This window comes from Mastigoproctus giganteus, chromosome 3 (assembly GCF_048544385.1).
Source record: "Mastigoproctus giganteus isolate SK-2022 chromosome 3, ASM4854438v1, whole genome shotgun sequence".
NCBI lineage: Eukaryota > Metazoa > Arthropoda > Arachnida > Uropygi > Thelyphonidae > Mastigoproctus > Mastigoproctus giganteus.
In genome coordinates this window covers 232,747,401-232,769,745 of record NC_143577.1, presented here as the reverse complement: position 1 = coordinate 232,769,745, position 22,345 = coordinate 232,747,401, and the positions used below count along the sequence as shown (strand labels likewise).

At 32.9% G+C, this 22,345-nt stretch overlaps 1 protein-coding gene across 1 annotated transcript in view; it reads left to right on the top strand.

Moving 5' to 3' along the window:
- Elp1 (elongator complex protein 1) overlaps positions 1–21,955 on the top strand; it is a 124,990-nt gene extending 103,035 nt beyond the window's left edge. Inside the window, exons 28-34 of the mRNA XM_090370338.1 lie at positions 983–1,045; positions 6,020–6,200; positions 10,736–10,826; positions 12,990–13,132; positions 13,600–13,748; positions 18,208–18,283; positions 21,863–21,955. Of these exons, the coding sequence (XP_090226464.1) occupies positions 983–1,045; positions 6,020–6,200; positions 10,736–10,826; positions 12,990–13,132; positions 13,600–13,748; positions 18,208–18,283; positions 21,863–21,927 (768 nt within the window). The 3' untranslated portion in view covers positions 21,928–21,955. The remainder of the gene's footprint in view (positions 1–982; positions 1,046–6,019; positions 6,201–10,735; positions 10,827–12,989; positions 13,133–13,599; positions 13,749–18,207; positions 18,284–21,862) is intronic.
- The last annotated feature ends 390 nt before the right edge of the window (positions 21,956–22,345 follow it).

The window sequence follows — 22,345 nt, the reverse complement described above, 5'->3', positions numbered from 1 at the left end:
ACAAAAACTCTTATAAACCTAATTTTAGTGGGAATAGATGGGATGAACTGCAGTTCAGGACAAGGACAATAAGGCCTATATCCTTAGGTTTCCTGTACACTGGGAAATGCCATTGAAGGTTCAGAAGATGTCAAGAAATGCAAGTTGCCACTTTCTTCCATCTCCAACTTAAACTTGATGCTGTTATGAAAGTTATTTAAGTTGTTGGAGAATGGGTTCGAGTTATCCGAGCCCTTACTCCAAACCAAAATAATTTCATTGACATATTGGAGCCAGACCAGACAATTGGACTGCAATCGTAAAGCTCTAAAGGCTCCTCCTGTTATTAGCCATTAGGAGAAATCTTAAGAGTCCATCTTGAATTAATCCTGAAAGTATGCCCACATGTGAAACTGTGCGTGTGTGTGTTATTAATCATTAATGAAAGTTTTTGAAAAACTTAATTATTATAACTGTGAACATAATTTATTTTTTGCTCTTTGGTATACAGTTTTCTGTTATTTAGTATGTGCAATTTTGCCACTCATAATAATTTTCAAATAAAATTAGCAGCACACAAATAACCTTCTCTAACAAAATCAGAAGCAAAAATAAAATATGCTCACAGCACAGTGTAGCAACACTTCACTGCCACAACCTTTGGTGAAACGTCCATCAGGTCTCCATCACTAAATAAAAATTTGTTGCTAATCTTATTCACAAATGGCAGTAAATTTCTATCGATTCCATGATCTCCTAACAAATTTTCCTGTGGTTGGAATGCAAAAAATCGTTATGGCTCACAGGTGAAATCGAAGGACTAAATTTTCAGATTCTTAAGTGGGGTGACAGATCTGTGAAGTTCAACTACATATGGATTTTCCTATTTTTGAAAAATTTATTTATTATTAAAAATAATACACTACCAAGTCCATAACTCAAAATATGACTTAAACAATCCTAGTTAGAGAACTGTAGACTTGTTTTCTCCTCCTCTCTTTAGGATACTGAAGAAGCCATTGCTACATTGATTGAAGGACAAGAATGGGAATTAGCTATTTGCAAGGCAAGTGAAGAATTATCTTATACTATTTTAATGTATTTTTGTAAAATTTTAGCAACTTTTTTTAGCAAATTAAGTATACTAAAATAAGACAAAATAGACAGTACAGTGACATCCTAAAATATTAGGTAATCTCTCTCTCTCTCTCTCTCTCTCTCTCTCTCTCTCTCTCTCTCTCTCTCTGTGTGTGTGTGTGTGTGTGTGTGTGTGTGTGTGTGTGTGTGTGTGTGTGTGTGTGTGTGTGTGTGTGTGTGTGTGTGTGTGTGTGTGTGTGTGTGTAACAAAACTGCTGTCTTATTTTATTTTGCTACCATTACTATTATATTTATTACTTCAATTGATTTTGATTTTTTGTTGATTTTTTTTTTTAAAGTAGTACAGTTGGACCTCTATATAACAAAATTGATCATTCCCTTGAAAAAAATTGTTAAACAGAAATTTCATTATAAAGAAATATGACCCTTTCAACGGTGAAAAACACTGTAAATTCAGAAATATAGTAAAAGATGAGAAATAAATCAGAAATGAGTAGCAATGAATAAATTTTCTAACTAAAATGTTAGAAAATTTATTTGCTCAATTAATTGTTTTAAAATAAACCTGTACACCGTTCATAAAAATGTTCGCATTTGTTTAAACACTCAACTATATTTTCTGTTACATTTCTTCCCACTGAAGGCCTCGATGCAAAGTTTCAAATGCTGCCGACATTTCATGTTTGGAAGGTTTAATTTTGCCCTCATTTTCATCCAGCTCATCATTGATATTGTCACTAGTTCTTTAAATATGCTCCAAAATATTGGAGTCACTCGGATATTAGGCTACTATGACATCATTATTACCACCTAAAAATTCATCAGAAACAATTTCTCCACTGATCAAATCTCGCATGGAACTCTTCCCAAATTTGCTCAATGTCTTGTAGTGGTTCATCCCTCTCAACACTGTTAATTGGCATTTTAGCAAAACCTGCTTTTGTGAAAACAATTATCAATCTTTTTTCTGTCACGTCTTGACTCCGCACTTTCACCAAATCTGATACGCACATCCGCAAATCTATAACAGAATCTATAGGTTGGTTGCTTTCTATTCTCAGTATAATTTTTTTCAGTATGCACCTTCGGTAGTGCATTTTCAAATCCTTTGCTCATTGGCTGCACTATAGATGAGGTAATTGAAGGGAAGAAAACAAGCTTCACATGTGTAAGTTTCGAAATTACCAAGTGAAGGTGGACAGGGCAGTTGTCGACAATCGACATGATTTTTGTTTTCTTTCATCGTTCTATCAAAATTTAAAATCCACTGTTTGAAAATTTTTTTCAAAACTGTTTCTTTCAAATGGGTAGTCTTCTTCGATTGCAACTCCACTTTCATCATAAATTACTTTTTTGAGTAAGCCATGGTGCTCTTTAAATTTGTCCAACCAAGCAGAACTGGCTTGGAATGTTTTATGCCCCAGATAAGATGCATACTCCATAGCCTTTTCTTTTATTAATGGCCTTGATATCGGCACGTTTTGGTCTCGAATCAACTTCATCCACTTAAAAACTGCTTCATCTACATCTTCACAGAGGCATAATTTCACACACTTCTGACTGGGTCCCATTTCCCCAAACAGTTTGAAAATCGAAACACAGTTTTTCAGAATGGCTAACATGCTACTAGCAGGAATACCAAATTTTAAAGCAGTTTTTTTTTATTATTTTTTTTTTATGCCCCAATCTACACTATTAAGCACTTCCACTTTTTCACACTGTGCTCACGGATTTCCTCTTAGACATTGGAAAGTTACTTGCACAGCAGCTAAAACAAAGCTGAAGTTAGGGACCACTTGTGCCTACCATATAAACAGAAGCAGGTGAAATTTTGTGAAAGTGTGGATGACTCATTTCTTCCAAACAACTGATGAATTTCCGGGTTAAAGGAAAATCACTCTCTCCTAATTCTCTAATAGGATGTTTACAGTAGAAAACAGTTTGATCAGACTCAATGTCCGCATTGGAAATATGCCTTAATCTTTAACAATGGCTGTAGACACATAGATAGCAGCTGACCAGCATGACTTCTTGGTAGTAGTGTATAGCATGTATAGGTTTTACATCTTCTTTTTAGCCATTGTTGACCCACTTCTGGGCAAAAGCCACTCCCAAAACCTTCCATCTTTTTCTATCCTGTGCCATGGTTGAGTAGTTTCCTCCTGCAGGGTTTTACGGCCACCACTAAATTGTAAAATGTTTTAGCTCTTAATTCGTGGAATTAATCCCTTTAGCTCTTAAAAGCTAAAGGGATTAATTCTTAATCATTTTAGCTCTTAATTCGTGTTTTCTACAGAACCAGCTCTATTGCCTAAAGGCACTAGGTGCAAACAATGCATACCCGGGTCTCTCAAAATCAGTTCATTATATGGAAATTTTCTTCGTTATACGGAAACTATTTTCAGTGTAATAACTAAGGGGAAATCAAAAAAGTTCGCTACATAAAAAAATTTGCTATATGGAAGTTCGTTAAAAAGAGGTCCAACTGTAGTTAACGAATTTGCATGCAAATATGTGGCTTTGGATTTTAACCCACTTGGAGGAAGAGCCACCCTGCTTTTAGAACTTTTTCTTCCATTTTGACAAAAGAAACACTGGATATTTTTTTGAGCAACCTTTGCTGGAGGCTGATTAATTCAGTCATAGTAAGAAGAAAGCTGAAAAATGTTTCTGCCCTTTCCAATCCAGATTGACTCCATTCCGTGATTTTCAATCCTGGGTTGAAACTGTTGTCGAAAAAGCCAGCAGTGAAAATGTGAAAGGCTGCTTCAAACAATGTGACTATTAATGTTTGAATTACCTTAAAATTTTTTAGTCCATGCTGCCATCTCTTATCTGTGTGTCCAGCTAACTGCAGACACAGCTTATACTAGTAGCATGAAAATAGCTTTGAAAATCAGAGTTCATTGCAGCTGTTGACGTCAACAATCCAATTGGGACTTACAAAAGCTGAAACTGGAGAACTCCTGTGGAATTGAAATCCACAATCTCATAAAACTATGCCAGGTTGTACATAAATAGATGCAAAGGATATTGTTGCAATCAAAATCAAAAAAGTAATGGCAAATTTTATTTACAAATATTTCATTTTTTTTTTTTAATTCTGATATGATTTTTTATAAAATTTTACTGTAGTGTCGAGCAATAAAAACATATTAATATTTTAAAGCAGTTAAAAAAGACGTTTTCATTTTTACAAAATTTCAAAATTCCATAAAAAAAACTTGCTACACAGAATCTGCCAATACAAAGATTTGCCTTGGGGAAGACATCCAGTTTCAGGAAACTTGCCACTAAAAGGGTTAAAGATACCTGAAATAGATAGTTCTCTTGGTACCATCACAGTTTCTGAATTTGGTATACTATTAAAAAGCTGCACTCATATCAAAATGTAAATGACTGTTATACAATAACAGTCATTTAAGTTTAACAGTTAAGAATGCATAAGTCAATAACTTTTGATTACAAACTACAGTCAGTCCTCGTATAGCACGATAGTTGTGTTCCTAGAAACCCTCGTGCAATATAAACAACAGGCCCTAAGGGAAAAATAGGGTTAGGTGCCGGCCACCCAAGATTGAACACACATTTGTAACCAAAACATTACAAAACACAATAAATAATCATAATAAAATATTGCTAATGCTTTTGCTTCTATTGTAAGCAAACTTGTTTTTTGTTTGATTTTCTGTCCAAACAGATGACAGCGGTTCCATCTCTTCCAATTCTTTGTGTCTTAATCTAATGAATTTAAATTACACTTTGAGTTGTTCCTGCTATAAAAGTTGTTTTTATTTTCTCTGCATTCTTTGTAATTCTCGAGGTTGCCTCATTTAGGTCTGTAGCATGTGCAATATCACATGGTCTTTCATTTCGCTCAAAGCATTTCACAATTTCATATTTTTTCTCTATCGACAGAGGTGGACTGGCCATAAGCCTTACCGGGGAAACCCCGGTGGGCCAGAGGCCGGTGTGATTTTGGCCATAAATACTAGTATGAGGCCACTACAAAATTTTCCCGGGTAAGAATTTTTGATCCAGTCCGCCTCTGTTTATTGATATTGCTTTTCTTTTTCTCTCTGAATCTGCAGTGTCTTCACCAGGATGCTTCCTTTTCACACCTTTTAAGTATTTTACTCATTTTTAGGGAATAAAGCATAATTACAAAACGAGGAGGCACGCTTGATACACATAAACAAAGCTGCGCCCGTGTAGCAACTGAATAAACAACACCGTAAAGGCAGAGATACACTATTAACACTTCACATTTTACTAAAGCACATTTCTAGCGGTTACTACCATAAAACAATAAAAACAATTTCCAGTTGCGTTTCTGCTAGTGGAATCTGTTAGAAACTGGTAGTAAACTCGATCTAATTGCATTTGTGATTATACCGATAGCTGGAATTGTGTTGGTTTTTACATTATTATGGTGAAATGTGTTTCCCCTTCACTGATATAAAACACATAAATACATTTTCAGAATCTTCTCTTCATTCCTCTCGTGTTGCGTTCGGTTGGGGTGATTCCGCGTTCGACTGCCATTTCTTGTAAACACAAAGGCGAATCATGCATAAGCGAATTCGGTTCTTGTTATATAAGATATCGTTCCCCTATTTATAAATCGTGTATGATCGAATTCGTGTAGTGTAAACACGTGTTATACGAGGACTGACTGTACTTAAGAATAAGTAAACATTTATATATTTAATATTTCTTGTTGTTAACACAGTATATTTTATACAAAATATGTATTATAGTTAACTGTACAATTTTCTGTGACATGAAAATTGTTACAAAAATAATTTGATTTTTAAGAAAATTTGTAAACCTTAAAAGTAATAAAAAGAAAATTGAAACACATTTCTTTAGCTTTTCTTTTATTTGTTATTAAATTACTGTTTGTTGCCTTACTATATTAAGTTTTTTTTTTTTTGACTAGATATACACTTACAAGAGACTTGATATACTTCAGACTCATTTATATCCAGCGATTCTTGATATGTGGATATCATACATGGATAATTTGGATCAAATGACCAAAAATTTTCAGAGGCATAACAATAGGCTAAAGTTAGTAAGAGAAGCAGCAATGATAAAGAAAATTAGAGAGGAAAATATGTGTGAGTTTATTTTTTTTTAAATGTTTTTGTATTCACAGGAAGAAATTTTACAATTGATAAATTATATAATTAACTAAACTATATGTCTCTTACCGTATCTCAAGGTGCTAAACATGCATCATATGTGTCTGTTACTATTTTCAAAACTTTCTATTTTTCACAGCAATTTCTATTTCATTTCAAAATTTCAGCGGGATAAAAATAAACTTTACTCAACAAGAATATTGAATTTCTATTAGTGTAATCATTTCTGTTTTTTAAAATAATGATTACAAGAAAAATGATCAACATTTGATACTTAAAGCTTTACTACCAGTCAGTATTTGTTTCAGTTCTAGTATTCTGTATTAGAAAACAGGCCTTGAGCATTGGGCTTCATATCACTACAATTTCTAGTAACGACCGACAGACTAGTTTAAGTTAAACTTTATCAAAACTTTATTGAGCTGATGAAGAGACCCCCTCACCCAAAAGCTTCTATTTTATTGCTTTTTACATATATATATATTTTTTTTAATGCTTTTATTTTATATCTGTTTTAATACTTTATTTTTATTATTTATTTATTTTTTTTTTATGAAAATCCCAAACACGAGAGGTATTAGAACCTATAGTACTTAGTACCGTGCATAGGTTGGCAGTTGAGAAGACGAAAGAAGAAATCTGTTGACATTAGTACTTCTGTAGATTGTAATTTTCAGGAAATATGTATGAAAGAAGGTTGTTCCAGAAAATAAGAGTTGAATGAATAAATGAGGAAGAAGAAAAGTTGGTTCTGTGAGTTTGAAGTTGGACAGTAAAAGGATGTTGACTGGTTGCGGCACATGTTCGGATTGCTTTGAAAGAGAGAGCAGGAATTACAGAAGCCAGTTCAGATGAACAGTGCCCATGGAAGTATCTATAGAAAAGGCTTTCAGCAGAAACAGAATGTCTATGAGTCAGAGGGTGGGGAGACTCTGTTAGAGATGAGTCATTAATTAACCTAACTACCCTCTTTTGAATGGAATCTAGAAACATGAGAAAGGTTTTGGGAGCACTGCCCCAGATGTGGGAACAATATTTAATGGTAGGGTGGATTTGCAATTTGCATAGAGTAAACAGCTGTTTGGAAGAAAAGTAACACTGAGATCAAAGGAGAAAACCCAGTTTTTTAGATGCAGAGGAAGCAATATTTGGAATGTGCTTATGCCAAGAAAGAAAGTCAGGGTATTACCCAATAGAGATATATGATCATTTATGATATATGATTATTTATGCATATATCTATTTTAATAAAGTTTAACTTAAACCAGTCTGTTGGTCGTTACTAGAAATTGTAGTGCTAGTATTCTGTAATTCTCATCAACCCATTTGAAAATTTTAGTACATATATAAAGAAAACATTGCATCTCTTTAATTAGATTTCTTTCATACCTACCCAGATTTGTTTTAACCTCTTTTACAGTCAATTTTTTTTTTTTTTTTTTTTTTTGTTTGAGAAAGCCAGGTTGCTAGAAGACTTAAATATTTCATTTGCTTTTAAAAACTCTTCATATGTACATTATGTTCACTATGTGATGTAATGAATTTGTGAGTGCTGCTCACAACCCACACAAAGTTAATATATGTAGTATTTCATCCTGTAAGTTTATGACAGTATAGTGGTTTCACCATTTTCTCTTATTTGGATAGGTCTGTGTACATCTTGTTGGAAGAATTCTTGAGAGGCTCTTCAGTCAGGACTGTTGTTTGCCAGAGTTTGGTTTTCAATCCAATATGCAGGTTGACCAACAGATGTGCACACTTTTACAAACATAAGATGCTGAAGTGCCATTAAACTATGAAACCAGCAACTTCTTCCTTTTTTTTAGGCATCAGCATATATGCACAAAGTGCCTTTGCTATTCCATCTGAATGTAATATCTTCACTCCTATTGGATGGAATTTTATAAAATTTTGTATTTGGATCTTTTAGAAATATTTGTCAAGCAATCCCAAATTTGATTAAAATTGGTTCAGTAAAAATTCAGCAATTATTATTTCTTTGTCTGTCCATCCACATATAATATCTCAACTCCCAGTGGTTGTATTTTCTTGAATTTTTTTTTTATTTTTCTCTGATAGAGAGACTTGTTGAGTCATTGCAAATTTCATTAAAATTGGACCAATAAAAATCTGGCAGTTATTATTAATTTGTCCATCCATCAGCATGTGATAACTCATTCTCAGTGAATGAATTTTCACGAAATTTTATATTGGGCTATTTTAGAATGATTTGCCAAAAATTCCCTTCATTAAAATCTGAAAATTATTTCATACATATCAAACTGTAAGCCCCTGGCTTTATGGCCGTGAAGGGTAATAAAGATTATCTCTCTCTCTCTCTCTCTATATAGGCTATCCATGTGCCAGATATTGTAGCAGAAACACTAGATAGCATGTTCTTATTGGAAGTGAATGAGAAATATTGTGATGACAAATACTTTCAGTTCATGCATTAAAAGTCTTTGCTTTTTGATTTTTTTTTATAAATAATGTTTTATTACTATTTGCTAACATGCCCGAAATGTAATTCACTGTGTATATTAACTGACTTGTCGTTTTAATTAAAAATTACAACATAAACTCCCAATCCACCACCATTCAGACCAGAACACTGATGAATTTCAGCCTGCCATTCTCACCTTCACAAGTAGATGAGTCATTTATGCACTGTTTCATATAAACAGCATTTCCCTATCTCAACAGTTCAAAAGAAAAAGAAGGAAAAAAAAAACAGTGTGTGTACTTTGTATGCACGAAAGATGTTTTATTTTATGTGAAAACATCTATGGTGGCACTAGAGTAAAACCATTTAAATTTTTGAATGGTTTGATCAAAACTTACTAACTTACACTATTTAGAAGGTTGATGATGATCAAAATCTTGAGAAGCAGATTTTATTAAAGTCTACATTTTATTCTTGCATAATATTCTGCTTTTATTATTGCATAATATTACTACCCACTGCATACTCAACTAAATCAACATTAGTGACTGAGTTGGCATCATTTCTGTCTCTTAATATGAACGATGCAACATTTTATTCTCACACCCACTACCTACTCTACCGAATTAACGTTAATGACTGAGTTAGCATTGTTAGCACCATTTAGGAAGTGACGTCAATTGCATCATTTCTGTTATAATTAAACTTCGTTACCAATCGATTTTACTCTAGTGCCACCATGGATGTTTTCACATCAAAGGTTTTTTTCTGTAATGTTATGAAACTTATTTTGAGCACTCTCTATCAACCTAACCAATAGCCCCACTATTGCAATAGAGACATTGAGATGGGGAAGTGCCATTTATTATGATGGCACTTCCCTATAATATTTATAATGGAATAACAATGACATAATTATCTTTGTTAATATATCATATTATGTCTTTATATGGGATAACAATGAAAATTATGAAAAGGTTGTTTATGCATGGGTAATGCACTTCCATCATTTCTACTACCCAGGTAGTATGCAAGCATCGTTTAATTATTCACGAGTTGCCTAGATATTGCACTGCTTTGAATAAGTAACGGTTCACCAGTGGAGAAGGCTAATGTGCTTGTTGGCTTACTCATTGGTGGGTATATTTCATAACTCACAACTGAGTTATGAAATATAACTCCACAATATGAGAGATGCTTGGTGGTGTGCATGATTTAATCTAAATATATTTCTTGACTAAATGTCTAAGTATATGAAAAGGTTGTTTATGCATGGGTAATGCACTTCCATCATTTCTACTACCCAGGTAGTATGCAAGCATCGTTTAATTATTCACGAGTTGCCTAGATATTGCACTGCTTTGAATAAGTAACGGTTCACCAGTGGAGAAGGCTAATGTGCTTGTTGGCTTACTCATTGGTGGGTATATTTCATAACTCACAACTGAGTTATGAAATATAACTCCACAATATGAGAGATGCTTGGTGGTGTGCATGATTTAATCTAAATATATTTCTTGACTAAATGTCTAAGTATATGAAAAGGTTGTTTATGCATGGGTAATGCACTTCCATCATTTCTACTACCCAGGTAGTGTGCATGCATCGTTTTTTAATATCTCATGTTGTGAATACCTTCACAATGAGTTTCCTAGGTATTGTACTGCTTTGAATAAGTAACACTTCACCAGTGGAGCAGACTAATGTTTCTTATTCTCGGCAGATACCACCACCCATACAGCACCATTTCGAAGCTTGTTGGCTTACTCATTCACTGAGAATAAGTAACATTAATCTTCTCCACTGGTGAAGTGAATTAATCACTTCATAACAGATGACAGTAATAGTGGGGGTGGGGGGATTGATAATTCAAAAAAATTGAATAATAGAAGGGGTTGAGGAGAGGGTTTGAATGTAAGTGATGACAAATAAGAAATCAAAAAATTGATGAACCCATCCTTTTCATAGGTACTTATTCTAGTAAAATAATAAATTTTACTACAATAAGTACACATAATTTTATATATATATATGTAATTGTGTGTACTTATTTTGTTGCTCTTATTAGTTGCAGGGGCTTATGATCATAATGCTGATCTATGTTCTGAAATAAGTAGCGTTACTGATGCTGGAGTTACATCTAAGTCTGCTATTTCAGGGTAAGTCTAGAATTTAATATTAAAGAATGTGCAGTTATCTTTCAGAAAGAATTCAACATAAGCTTTTTTAAATTTTTATACTTAGTTATTTTCTATATAGTAATGGCTGAATAAAGCCATTAAAAGTTACCATGGTATTATTTATTCTCTATATCAGTGGTGTTCAACCTATGGCTTGCGGGCCGGTAAGGCCCACGAATAATTTTTATACAGCCCACACAGAAAGTGAACTAAAACAGCATTTAAAATTTTGTTAATTATTTCCAAAACTGTGTAAATTCAACGTTAAAATAAGCGGAAATAAACAAATTTAAAAGACTGTGGTGCTCGTTATGGTGAATATGTCAGAGGGTTGAAGTTACGAAGCCACATGTTGGTGTCATGAATTCTGGTTTTTTTTTTTTTTTTTTTTTTTATGTAAACCCCAAACACGAGAGGTATTAGAACCTATAGTACTTAGTACCATGCTTGGGTTGGAGGTTGAGAAGACGAAAGAAGATATTTGTTGACATTGGACTTCTCTAGACAGTAATTTTCAGGAAATACATATGAAGGAAGGTTGTTCCAGAAAACGGCAGTTGAATAAATAAATGAAGAAGATGAAAAGTTGGTTCTGCGAGTTTGAAGTTGGACAATATTGTCCAACTTCAAACTTGTTGTTGTTGGCTGGTGGCGGATGTTGGTTGGTGGCGGAACGTGTTCGGACTGTTTTAAAAGAGAGAGTGGGAATTATAGAAGCCAATTCAGAAGAATAGTGCCAATGGAAATATCTGTAGAAGAGGAATACAGCAGAAACAGTACATCTATGAGACAGCGAGTGGAGAGACTCTGTTAGAGATGAATCATTAATTAACCTAATTGCCCTCTTTGAACAGAATCAAGAAGCCTGAGAGAGGTTTTGGGGGCACTATCCCAAATGTGGGAACAATATTCGTTCCATGGTAGGGCAGATTTGCGATTTGTACAGAGTGAACAGCTGTTTGGAAGAAAAGTAATGCCAAGAGTGAAAGAGAAAACCAATTTTTTAGATGCAGAGGAAGCAATATTTGTAATGTGTTTGTGCCAAGAGAGATTAGAAGTCAGGGTAATAATATATATATAATATATCCCCAAATGATTTATCCCCAAAAGAGATATATCATTTTGCCTAGAAATCGGAGTGTCACCAAAGATAAGCATAGGAGCAGAAGAATCCTTTTTGTGAGATATAAGACAAGACTGAGTTTTAGAAGGATTGAAATCAACTAAGTTGTCTTTGCCCCACTGGAGAATTACCTGGAGATCAGCATTTAAGGAATTGGTACCAGATGTTCGAGAAGTTGAAGCTGATTGAGCAGGGCAAGGTTTCTCATAATAGAAAGTGGAATGCAATGTGCTATGATCGGCAAAACTATGGATAGGATTTCCAGTCAATGGAAGAAAGTCATTAATATACAAGAGGAAAAGAGTGTGGGAAAGAACTGAACCTTGGGGGACACCAGCATTAGTGGAAAAGTTAGAAGACAGAGAGCCATCTACCATCACCCTCGGTGAGTGATCAGAGAGAAAACTGGATAACCAATTACAATTTTATCTATGTTTTGTATCAAATATGCATATGCCCGACCAGAAGCGTGTGTGTGTATATATACAAGGTGCTTTCAAAATGCTCTGGGATTCCAATTATGACGCACCTTCTGCTTGGCCTTGGTGGCTGCCCAAAAGTGTATCACTAATTTTTCTCGACTCACCCAGTGTGGCCCGCGAAACAAATCTAATTTAGAATATGGCCCCTGTATGGGAAAAGGTTGGATGCCACTGCACGTTTATATGATGAATTTCAGTTTTCACAAAGGTTAGCCATCCTTTGACCTGATTCCATATATTAATTATGGAATATTTTATGGTAATTATGGTAATTCTTGCAAAGATGGGTAGCAAAAAAAAGTATGTTTGTAACTTAATTGAAACTGTCATTTAGAGTAAAAAATAATCTGATCTTTTTTCCTGTTAATAAAGGTAATATAATAACTAATTAAATGACAGTAAAGTTGTTTAAAAAATATGTTCTATTAAAAAATATTAATAAAAGAGAAGAAAAAAAGTATATGACATTGTTTACCATGTGATTAACTAGTGTTCATGCACAGAATTAAAATAAAATATTTACTATGTCATTTTTAGCTCCATCGCAACTTATAGAAGTTCCAAAAGTAAGCGTAAACAAGAGCTAAAAAAATATAGTTTAAAAGAAGGAAGTCCACATGAAGACCTTGCATTAATTGCAGCCTTATCTGAAATAATAACATCAGCAGATAAACTTAAAGGTAATTTGCTTCAGTGGTTTTTTTTTTTTTATGTATTGCTTTAAAAAAATAATAATTATATCTGTCAAATATCTTGCTGCAGTCTGCAGTAGTATACACATTCTCCATATGCTTATCATGGTATCAGTTCATTAAATAAAAAAATGCTTTATGTATTTTGAATTAATCTTACTGCTGAAACTTGATTAAACAAAGTTGTGTTAGTATTTATTAGTGTAATTAATCTAAATTATTCAAAAACAACACAGTGTAATGTGTTTATATATGATATTGTTTATCACTATATTGATCCTTTTGTCCTTCAGTGTCTATTTTTAAAAATCACATTGTTTACCATGTGATTAACTAGTTTTCACATTTATTTATTTACTGAAAGTTAGTAAACAAGTCCACTGATTTCTACATATACTATTACTAGTAAATGGTTTGCTTACTTTTTTTATTGTATCTTAAATTTATTCATGTAGATGGCTGCAAGAGTTTGCTGAAAACCTTGGTCCAGTTTGGTTATGACAGTCAAGCGGAGAAGTTGCAGAAAAATTTTGATTCCTTTCAACAGTTAATCACAAAAGAAATACCAAATATTTGGCCTCCTGAGACTGAAGATCCAAAACTCGTATGTATTCCTTATAACTCACCAGTGAGTGTGTGAAAAAAAATAAAAAAATTCAATGAGCAAATGTGCTGTTTGTGTGTAACACTTGGTATTTTTAAAAAAATCATCAAATTGTTAAAAATTTTATTCACTATATTGATAACACTCTTAACATCTTGCTACCTAAAAAAAAAAAAAAAAATCCCAACTACCTTGGTTCCAGTGCACAGCATCAACACAAAGACATTAATAAAGGCTACCTGCTGTCGGATGGTGAAACCAAATAGTTCCAAAACCAGTCACAGCAGTTTTTAATAGATAATGGAGTCACCTTGGGTGATGTTATCCAATTAAAAACAATATTATTTACTTTAAGTTGGTCATGTGGACATTTGTAGTCACTTAAAGTCCAAGTACTGTCGCTGTAACTAGAGGGAGAATAGTATCCCCAAGACAGGTGGCTCTAAAACATAACGCAGAGTGATATAATTTTATAAACTATTTTAATGGTTATTAAATGTAGTTATGGTGCAACAACACATCTGCTGCTGAGTTAAATTTTTTCACTAATTTGTAAAATAAATAAAAATATCTTAAATTCTATACAGTTGTGCCCCCCCATATCCGCTGATTCAGTTAACCACGGAAAAAAAAACGAAAACACTTAACGTACTACTCGCGTGTCCAATACAATGCTTCCCTTTATTTTTTACGATGTCGATTTTAAATCGAATAGCTTTCCTTTATTTTTGTACAATGTCACGCATGGTTTGGTCACCAACATTATAATGGTTCTTTAAAGATTTAATGGATGCACTGTTTTCAAACTTTTTAATAATTTCAAGTTTTTGTTTAATTTGAAAGCACAACTCTTGCGTTTGCCTATCATTTTCGTGATTTCTAAACAAAAAAAAAAAAAGTTCTATAAAAAAAATTCCGACAAATAAAACAAAATTTTTCCTTTTGCGGTGCGACAGAACACAACAATTGACATGATGCACTAAATCAAACTAAACATTTGGTGTTTTTTTTTGTTTTTTTTTTGTTTTGAGCAGTAGGTGTGAAGACAGCGGGGGTTGCAAGATAATAGGTACATTAATCTCCCAATGACAACTTAATGCCAGTTCTTGTCACTTATTTACGACTTGCAAAATATCTGTTTATACCTATTCTAGTTATTACTTGAATTTTATGATTTCTGGTTTATTTTTTTTTTATTTGGAGTCTTGAAGTGTCCCGGTTAATTCAATCCCAGTAAATCGAGAGTCTGCTGTACTTTATTATTACCGTATTTAATGTTGGTAATGTCTTACTGTGTGTTTCATTTATCAATTAAACTTTATTATACGTATGTATGTACAAGAAAATCACGTTATATATGGGGCCAGCAGGTGTTCGCTTATATCCGTGGTTTCAACCATCCACAGTAGGTCTTGGAACGTATCCCCCATGGATACGGGGGTCTTACTGTATATATTGTGTTTACAGACATATTGTAAACAGTTATAATGAAAGCGACATAAATTTCACAGGAATTTTAAAATGATTTATAAAAATTCCTAAAAACAGTTTCAATTTTATCATTTCCTCTATTTCATTAGGAGGAATAAAATTGTATTTGTTTGTAATATTCCTGGGACTGCAATGGCGTTAATGATGAATAAGATTTTCATAATTAGACCTTCATTTATATTGTTTGTTACCTCAGTTGTATGCATGCTGTCCATTTTTGTCTGTGTTAGCTACACTAATAGAAAGGCGGTCTGTTTTCTGAAAGCATTATTTGCCATTAATTTACGTTAACAACAAACTAAGAACACCAAACCCCATTTAAGCTCAAAAGCCATCTGACAATATAAAAATTCAGTTTTGTTCTGATAACCAAGCCAAGTCAGTAGAAAAGAAGGAAATAAGAAAAAGGACTCAGCTAATTTAACTCTTTTGTGTCTGATCTATAAGTAGCAGAAAAAAATTAATGAATTCTTTCTCATTATTCTAATTAGACATGGTAATTAACTTGAGTAAGTAGAGTTGTCTTTTTCCAAGGTTTTTTCCTAGTTCCTTTTTTTTTATGTTACACTAATTACTCCTTTTTTTTCTGTATAGTCTCTAACTCCTAAGCCATTGGTTTCTTTAATTATTCAATGGCTTCTCTGTTGAGCTTCGTTTAAGCCTCTTGCAAGGTCTTTATATCTTTCTTGAATATAGTTCAGTCACATCTTAAACCACTGTCTCAAAGTCCTTCTAACTAGTAGTCTAGTTTACTATAGCATAATGTGAGAAATAATAGCTTATTGTTTTTTTTTTTTCATTAATTTTTATTTTTTCTTACCTACAGACTGTCAGAATTATGTATAAACACTAGTTACAATTTCTGATAGAGTGACACTTTGGATAAACAGCTTGCTTTAAGGGCAAAAATAAATGTTTAGGAAAGGCAAAAAATAAACATTTTTAAAATAATCAACCAATGTCTGAAGAAAGGAAGTGCATTCTGAAATGAGAATGGAAGTTTGAAAACATAAGTGGTTCACAGCACATATGGGAATATCAATATGGGACAAAGGCACGAATATAACAATAATCACTCCCCATGTTAATGTTGTGAACAGTTCCGTGTTGTTCACAACATTGACACAAAGGACCAAAAAACCAAGCTGTTAGAAGTTCATACAACCATTCACCAAAGAAGTCAACAAGAGAGTGTTTCTGAAAGCTATGTTTGAGTCAATCTAGTATTATAAGAATCTTAAACAACATAAAGTTCAAACTTTTCACACATTGGCTGTTGCATGAAATTCACAGAGATAATCCTAAATGACCATGCACAATTCTGTGAGTGGTGCAGCTAAAGAACAGTGAAACTGGTGATTTTCAGGATGTAATCGTATGATCAAAGTGGTGTTCAAATTAAATAGTCATTTGAATTGTTAACTACGTTTATTGGGTCATTGAAGATCCTCACTTCACTCAAAGATGTTAATATGGAGGTACTCTCCTGTCATGTAGTAATCAGATCTTACAAATTCAGTGATATTGCAGAGTTTTCATTATTGAATAATGCAATTCCTACAATAAGAAATGTGTTTCTGGATACATTGGTGTATCTTCAATAAGATGATGCACCTCTACATTCCCAATCCATACGCATGTCCATGCCTATCTGGATAGTGAATATCCCAAACAATGAATAGGTCACAGAGAGAACGCATCTGAATACCCATTCAAGATCTCCTGAGCTTAGTCCCCCTGAACTTTTTTGCACGGAGGAACCTGAAATGTGTACACTCATAAACCATGACATCCACAAATTTTTTAACGAGTTCAGATTAAAATATAACCTTTTCAGTGGCGAGTTAATGTATGTGGGTAAGTCTCATACTTGTCCCATTTTCAAACTTATTTTTATCAATATATTATGCAATGATTGGTAAATAACATATTAAAACTAAAAGGACATGAAATACAAATTTATTTAAAAGAAACATTCATGAGCAGTATTGTTTTTTTAAAAGAATAAATGTAAAGTCAGTTAATATGGAGGTATTAACGTTAAAAGTAGCAAGCTCAGCTTGCTACTTTTTTTTATTAAAATCTGTAACTCATCAGATTATTCCTTTGATGTCCAGAAACCTGTCAGAAATAGTTTTACTAAAACTTTAAAATTTCCATTTTTATTTCAATATTAAATATTGAAATATACCTACCATTTTTTTCAACAGAAATAAGGAAATAACACTATTGTCTTTTTTTTTTTCTTTCTTTCTTTTACTCATTGTTTATCATAAGGGTGGTAAGAATATATACATATAGGAACTGTATATAAATTTATACACAAAAAAATATATAACAAATAAAATATGCAACATGTGCTGACAGATAACTATAAACTGAAATTACACAGGTGAGAAAGTGTGTAACATGGTGGTGCATCGGTTTTGTTTGCATAACATAGAATTTTTGTGCATGTAATGTTGGACAGTGTCGAATAAATGTGCATAACTTTAAAGCACATTTTAAGATTCCTCGTTATAAATAAATTTTCTGTTTATACTCCAGGATGACCACACGGTCAGAGGAGTTCACAAGGTAGAGAGAATACAAGAAACAGCACCATATTCAGCAGTCACGGGCTCGAACCCGGGTCACTCAAGGCACATGTACTTATGCACCCGCGCGCTTAACCACTCGGCTACGGCGGCCTCTATATCAGGATGAGCTGTATTTTTTTTTAATGATGTGGCCTAACAGAAATTTTCTGAAACAGTCATTTAAAGATTATTTTTGAAGTAATCTTCAAAACAATACTGCTTTGAAGATTACTAGTCTCTAAATTTTAATGTAGCCCAATAAGTTATTTTGATATATCACAGATTTGCATAATTCCTTCTTTTTTTTTTTTTTTCTGTATTGTTAGTGTAACTTGTTTTCTTCTGTGTTCTGTAATATTTTATAAAAATAAATATTAAACTATTTTCAGCTTTTTGGACCTACATTAACAGCCAACACCATAGCAGCTGCTGTACAAAAGAAACAAAAAAACAAAACTATTTCAGGTAATATATATATGTTATTACACAAATTTCACTGGTTTGATTGTTGCTCTAACTTCATAATTTTCAAATTAAATTATAATGCTTGGATTTTTTTTCACTTTTACAAAGGTGTTCATAAGTTTTTGTAGCCATGTGTTTTTGAAACACTTCTTTAGCTAATCATCTAAATATTGTTTACATTTTTTTTTTTTTTTTTTTTTTTTTGTTATTGTTGCTCTTTGGGTTACATTCAGTTAACAAGTCATAACTGAAACAGTTATTTATTTATTATTTTTTTTTTTACTTACATCATAAGAATGTTTTAGTTCAATTAAAATCAGTTCAGGAAAAAAACCCAAATAGCAACAACAACAAAAAAAAAAAAAAAAAAAATAGGGTTGTTTTTTTCCTGTATTAAGTATACATCCCATGTAAAGTGCTCCAATTTCCTAGTGAATTAGCTTACTATTGCATAATTCAGATAAATGGCACTTCCCGATTGAAACAGAAAAGTGGAATCACTCTGTACCTTCACAACATATTATAGCAGACTGTTGAAATAGTGGCACATTGAGATCGGATGTTTACATACAGCGCAGATGTCTTGCAGTGCCGAAAAAAAGAAAACGGCAAATCGTGTGATTACTGTATTTGTTTACATTCACCATTTTGAAAGTGAATTCTGCACTGATGTCACGATTATACGGCTGTTTTACATTTATTTTAAATAAAAAACCCCTCACTTGGCTCTTTAAGTTAATAAACCTCATACAGAGAAGAAAAAAAGAATAATTAAGAACACTAAAGCTTAGTGACAAACTTGATATAATAATAGAAAATAGAACAGTGCATAAGCAGAAGTGCATTAATGGCAGAATATAACATTGGATTGTCAACATGTTTGTTTTTTTTTATGTGCAGTTAATAAAATTGCATTCTTAATCTCTCTATTTCTTATTTAGCCTCATTATTTCTGCATTAAATATATTAAAAATAAAACTTTCTAGATAACGGAAAAATTGAAATAACAGCATTGTGAATCCCCGAAGGTGCCATTATTCTGAAAGTCTATTGTACCCCAGTTTTTTTTTATTATTTATTAACCCTCTACTAGGCATGATATGAAAATAACATTAGCAGGCATATCGATGAACTTTTTCCATCATTATTATACTTGTCTTTATATAAAGGCATGAAATAATTTAAAATTGTTCACTGTTTGCAGCAGCATTTATTTTCAATCTTTTATGAACACAGCTATGAAAAATTATTTTTTTTTATATTTAAAATGTGTATTTTTAATTATTTTTCTAATATAACTCTCCTCTCATACAAAGCAATATCCATCTTCACAGGTTTTTTTTAGTATTGCTCTACTTCAAATATTGAAGTAGAAAAGTACGGGATATTCATAAAAGATCTGAATTTAAATTGTGTAAAATAAAAGCTAGACATGTTAACAAGAAAATGATTTATTGATATAATACAGCAACTAAAAAAGTTTCCTTTGCATGATTGATTATTGATTAATTGTAATCAATCATAAATAAATTGATGAAATGTCCAATATATGATCAAACATTTCTTCGATTTCTAGTTATAATTTTGTGGTATACAAAACTTTTGTCTTGTGCACTAAATCTTTAACAGATGCCCCCCCCCCAGAAAAAAATCCAAAATTTCAATATCTAGTTACCTTGGGATAGAACCTCTGTAGGCATTCCATTCTGCTGAAAGATGTGTGGTTGCATTTCCTGTACATTGGAAACACAAAATTTCATCAGCATATTGAGATAGACAGTAGATGGCATGGTATTTTCAACAAAGAAAGGACCAGTGACACTTTGTGGTTCACCAGGCCACTTCTGACATCATGTAGGGCTGTTACATTGAAGTTCTAGAACTGATTGAGAAATTCTTAATTCTAAAAGCAAACATTATGTTCACTATCCCCATTACTATTCTCAATACATGAAAAACTGCCTTGTCAGAGAACAGGAAAATTTCTACAACAAAACAGCTTGTATGGTTGCAGTGCCTTTGAAGTGTACAGTCATTGATGCTTTTGTAAAACTTGAAGATGTTGTTGGTGGTAACTATAATTCTCTGGATGTCTTCCAGACTGATTTTTTCAAAACTACATAGAAGGAATTCTCATACCTGCTTCATAACTAATGCCTGGATGACAAGAATCTTTCCTGTGTTTAACACTCCCATTTATCTACATAAATGGTATGACTTTATCCCTTATTTTTTTAAATTGTAGTAGCAATAACAAATAAGTGCATTGCCACAAAACCTTTGAACCAATGACTGGAACAGTGAGTATGGCAGAACTAGTGTCATTGTGTAAGATTATTAGTAATGTAATTTCTTGCTCTGCTCTTTGAAAACTTTCTCAAAGTACCCACAGTGCTTTGCACACCTTCTGAGAAATCGAGTGTCTACAGAATAGCACCCCTTAGTTCAAACTATGATTGCTGCGTTGACGCAGAGCGTAACTTTACATGGGCTTTTTGCACATGTGCTGATTTCCCCTCTTGGCTCATTCTATAACTGGTTGGTGAAATTTCCCCAAGGAACAATCACTTCTTCAGTTTTACAACCCCTCCCCTCTCTTTTTCCTTTGTTACAGCTTCACTGGTTTTCCTTATCTTAAATTTTTCATACCAGTCTCTGATGTTGTTCTTTAACACTGAATTCATTCCATAAATGTGTGCAGAAGTTTTTCTGAGTTTAACTGAATATATTCCAAAAAACCATTTGATACATTGGGTTTTTTCTTGCAGTGTCACTGTTTTCACTAACACTACTGTGGCACCATCAAATAAAAATAAGGAACCAATTCAGTCCACTAGAAAACTTTTATAGCTGCTTCATAAATACTTCTTTATGCAATATCTGCCTAACCATTTCTTTCTGTCACATGTAGTGTCTGCACTGGTAGCACAGTGGTATTGTCACCATCCTCCTCACACCAGGTGGAAAAGGCCTGAGTTCGAATCCCGTCAATGACGTAAGGAACTTTTATGGACTTTTTTCACCCTGTGGTCGGCCTCAGGCATAGACAGCAAGGTTTTTCCTCCAGAAAAACTGGGGTTTTTGTCTAGCAAAGCAGGCAAATTATACTTCACCTATATGTATTAAGCTTTTTAAACTGTTATTTTCTGATTTATTCTTCCTACTTATCTTTCTCACATACGGGAGGTCATGCAGTCAGGCATTTAGAATTTCGGGATCTGCTGTACTGCAGTGATTATAATAAATTAATTGTATTATATGAGGGTTGAAAAATAATTTAGTGGCATCCAGGTAATAACAGGAGAGTACAATTTATAATCACCACCCATATGGTAACAGGAAATATTCCATCTGCAAAGTGATTTCTATTGACATGTGCATGAGACCACACTGTGGCATTTAAGATGTCCAGTCTATTTTTCAAAATACTGACCCCAGGGAGGTTCTTTAATATTGAAATTCCTTACATGGATTTTTATGTTTATTTATATAAGTATTATATAAGAACTAATATTTTTCATTATATAGATCTTAATCTTTTAATTTTCTAATTTTTCTTTTTCTTTTTTTTTTTTAAAGATCCTAAACTGTCTAATCCCCCAGCCATAAGGAATGATGTCTGGATGCTTCATATGTTGCGGTGACAGTGAACTACCATGTATTAAATCACACATTGTAAATAATGGAAATTAGCTATTTAAATAAAATTTTTAATATAACTTCTTGATGTTTGCTTTACCTCTGGAAAAAATATGTTTTATATAATCTTTACATTCTCGTATAGCAAAATATTCAATACCTTGCAATCTGATATTCAGTATAATTTTTTAAGCAAAAGTTACATAGTTTGTATTTGGTTGAAGTCATAATGCATTACAGATTTTCAGTGTCAGTTAATCTGAATATTGATTTACCAATAGAAAATATTGTTTATGACAGAAGTAAGAATTTCTGAAGCCTGCACTACTAATTTTTTTTTATCAAACTCTTAAAACTGACTTTTGGAACACACGAGCATTGTTTACTGCTCTCATATAAAAGTAAGTTGTTACCTTCTGTTGC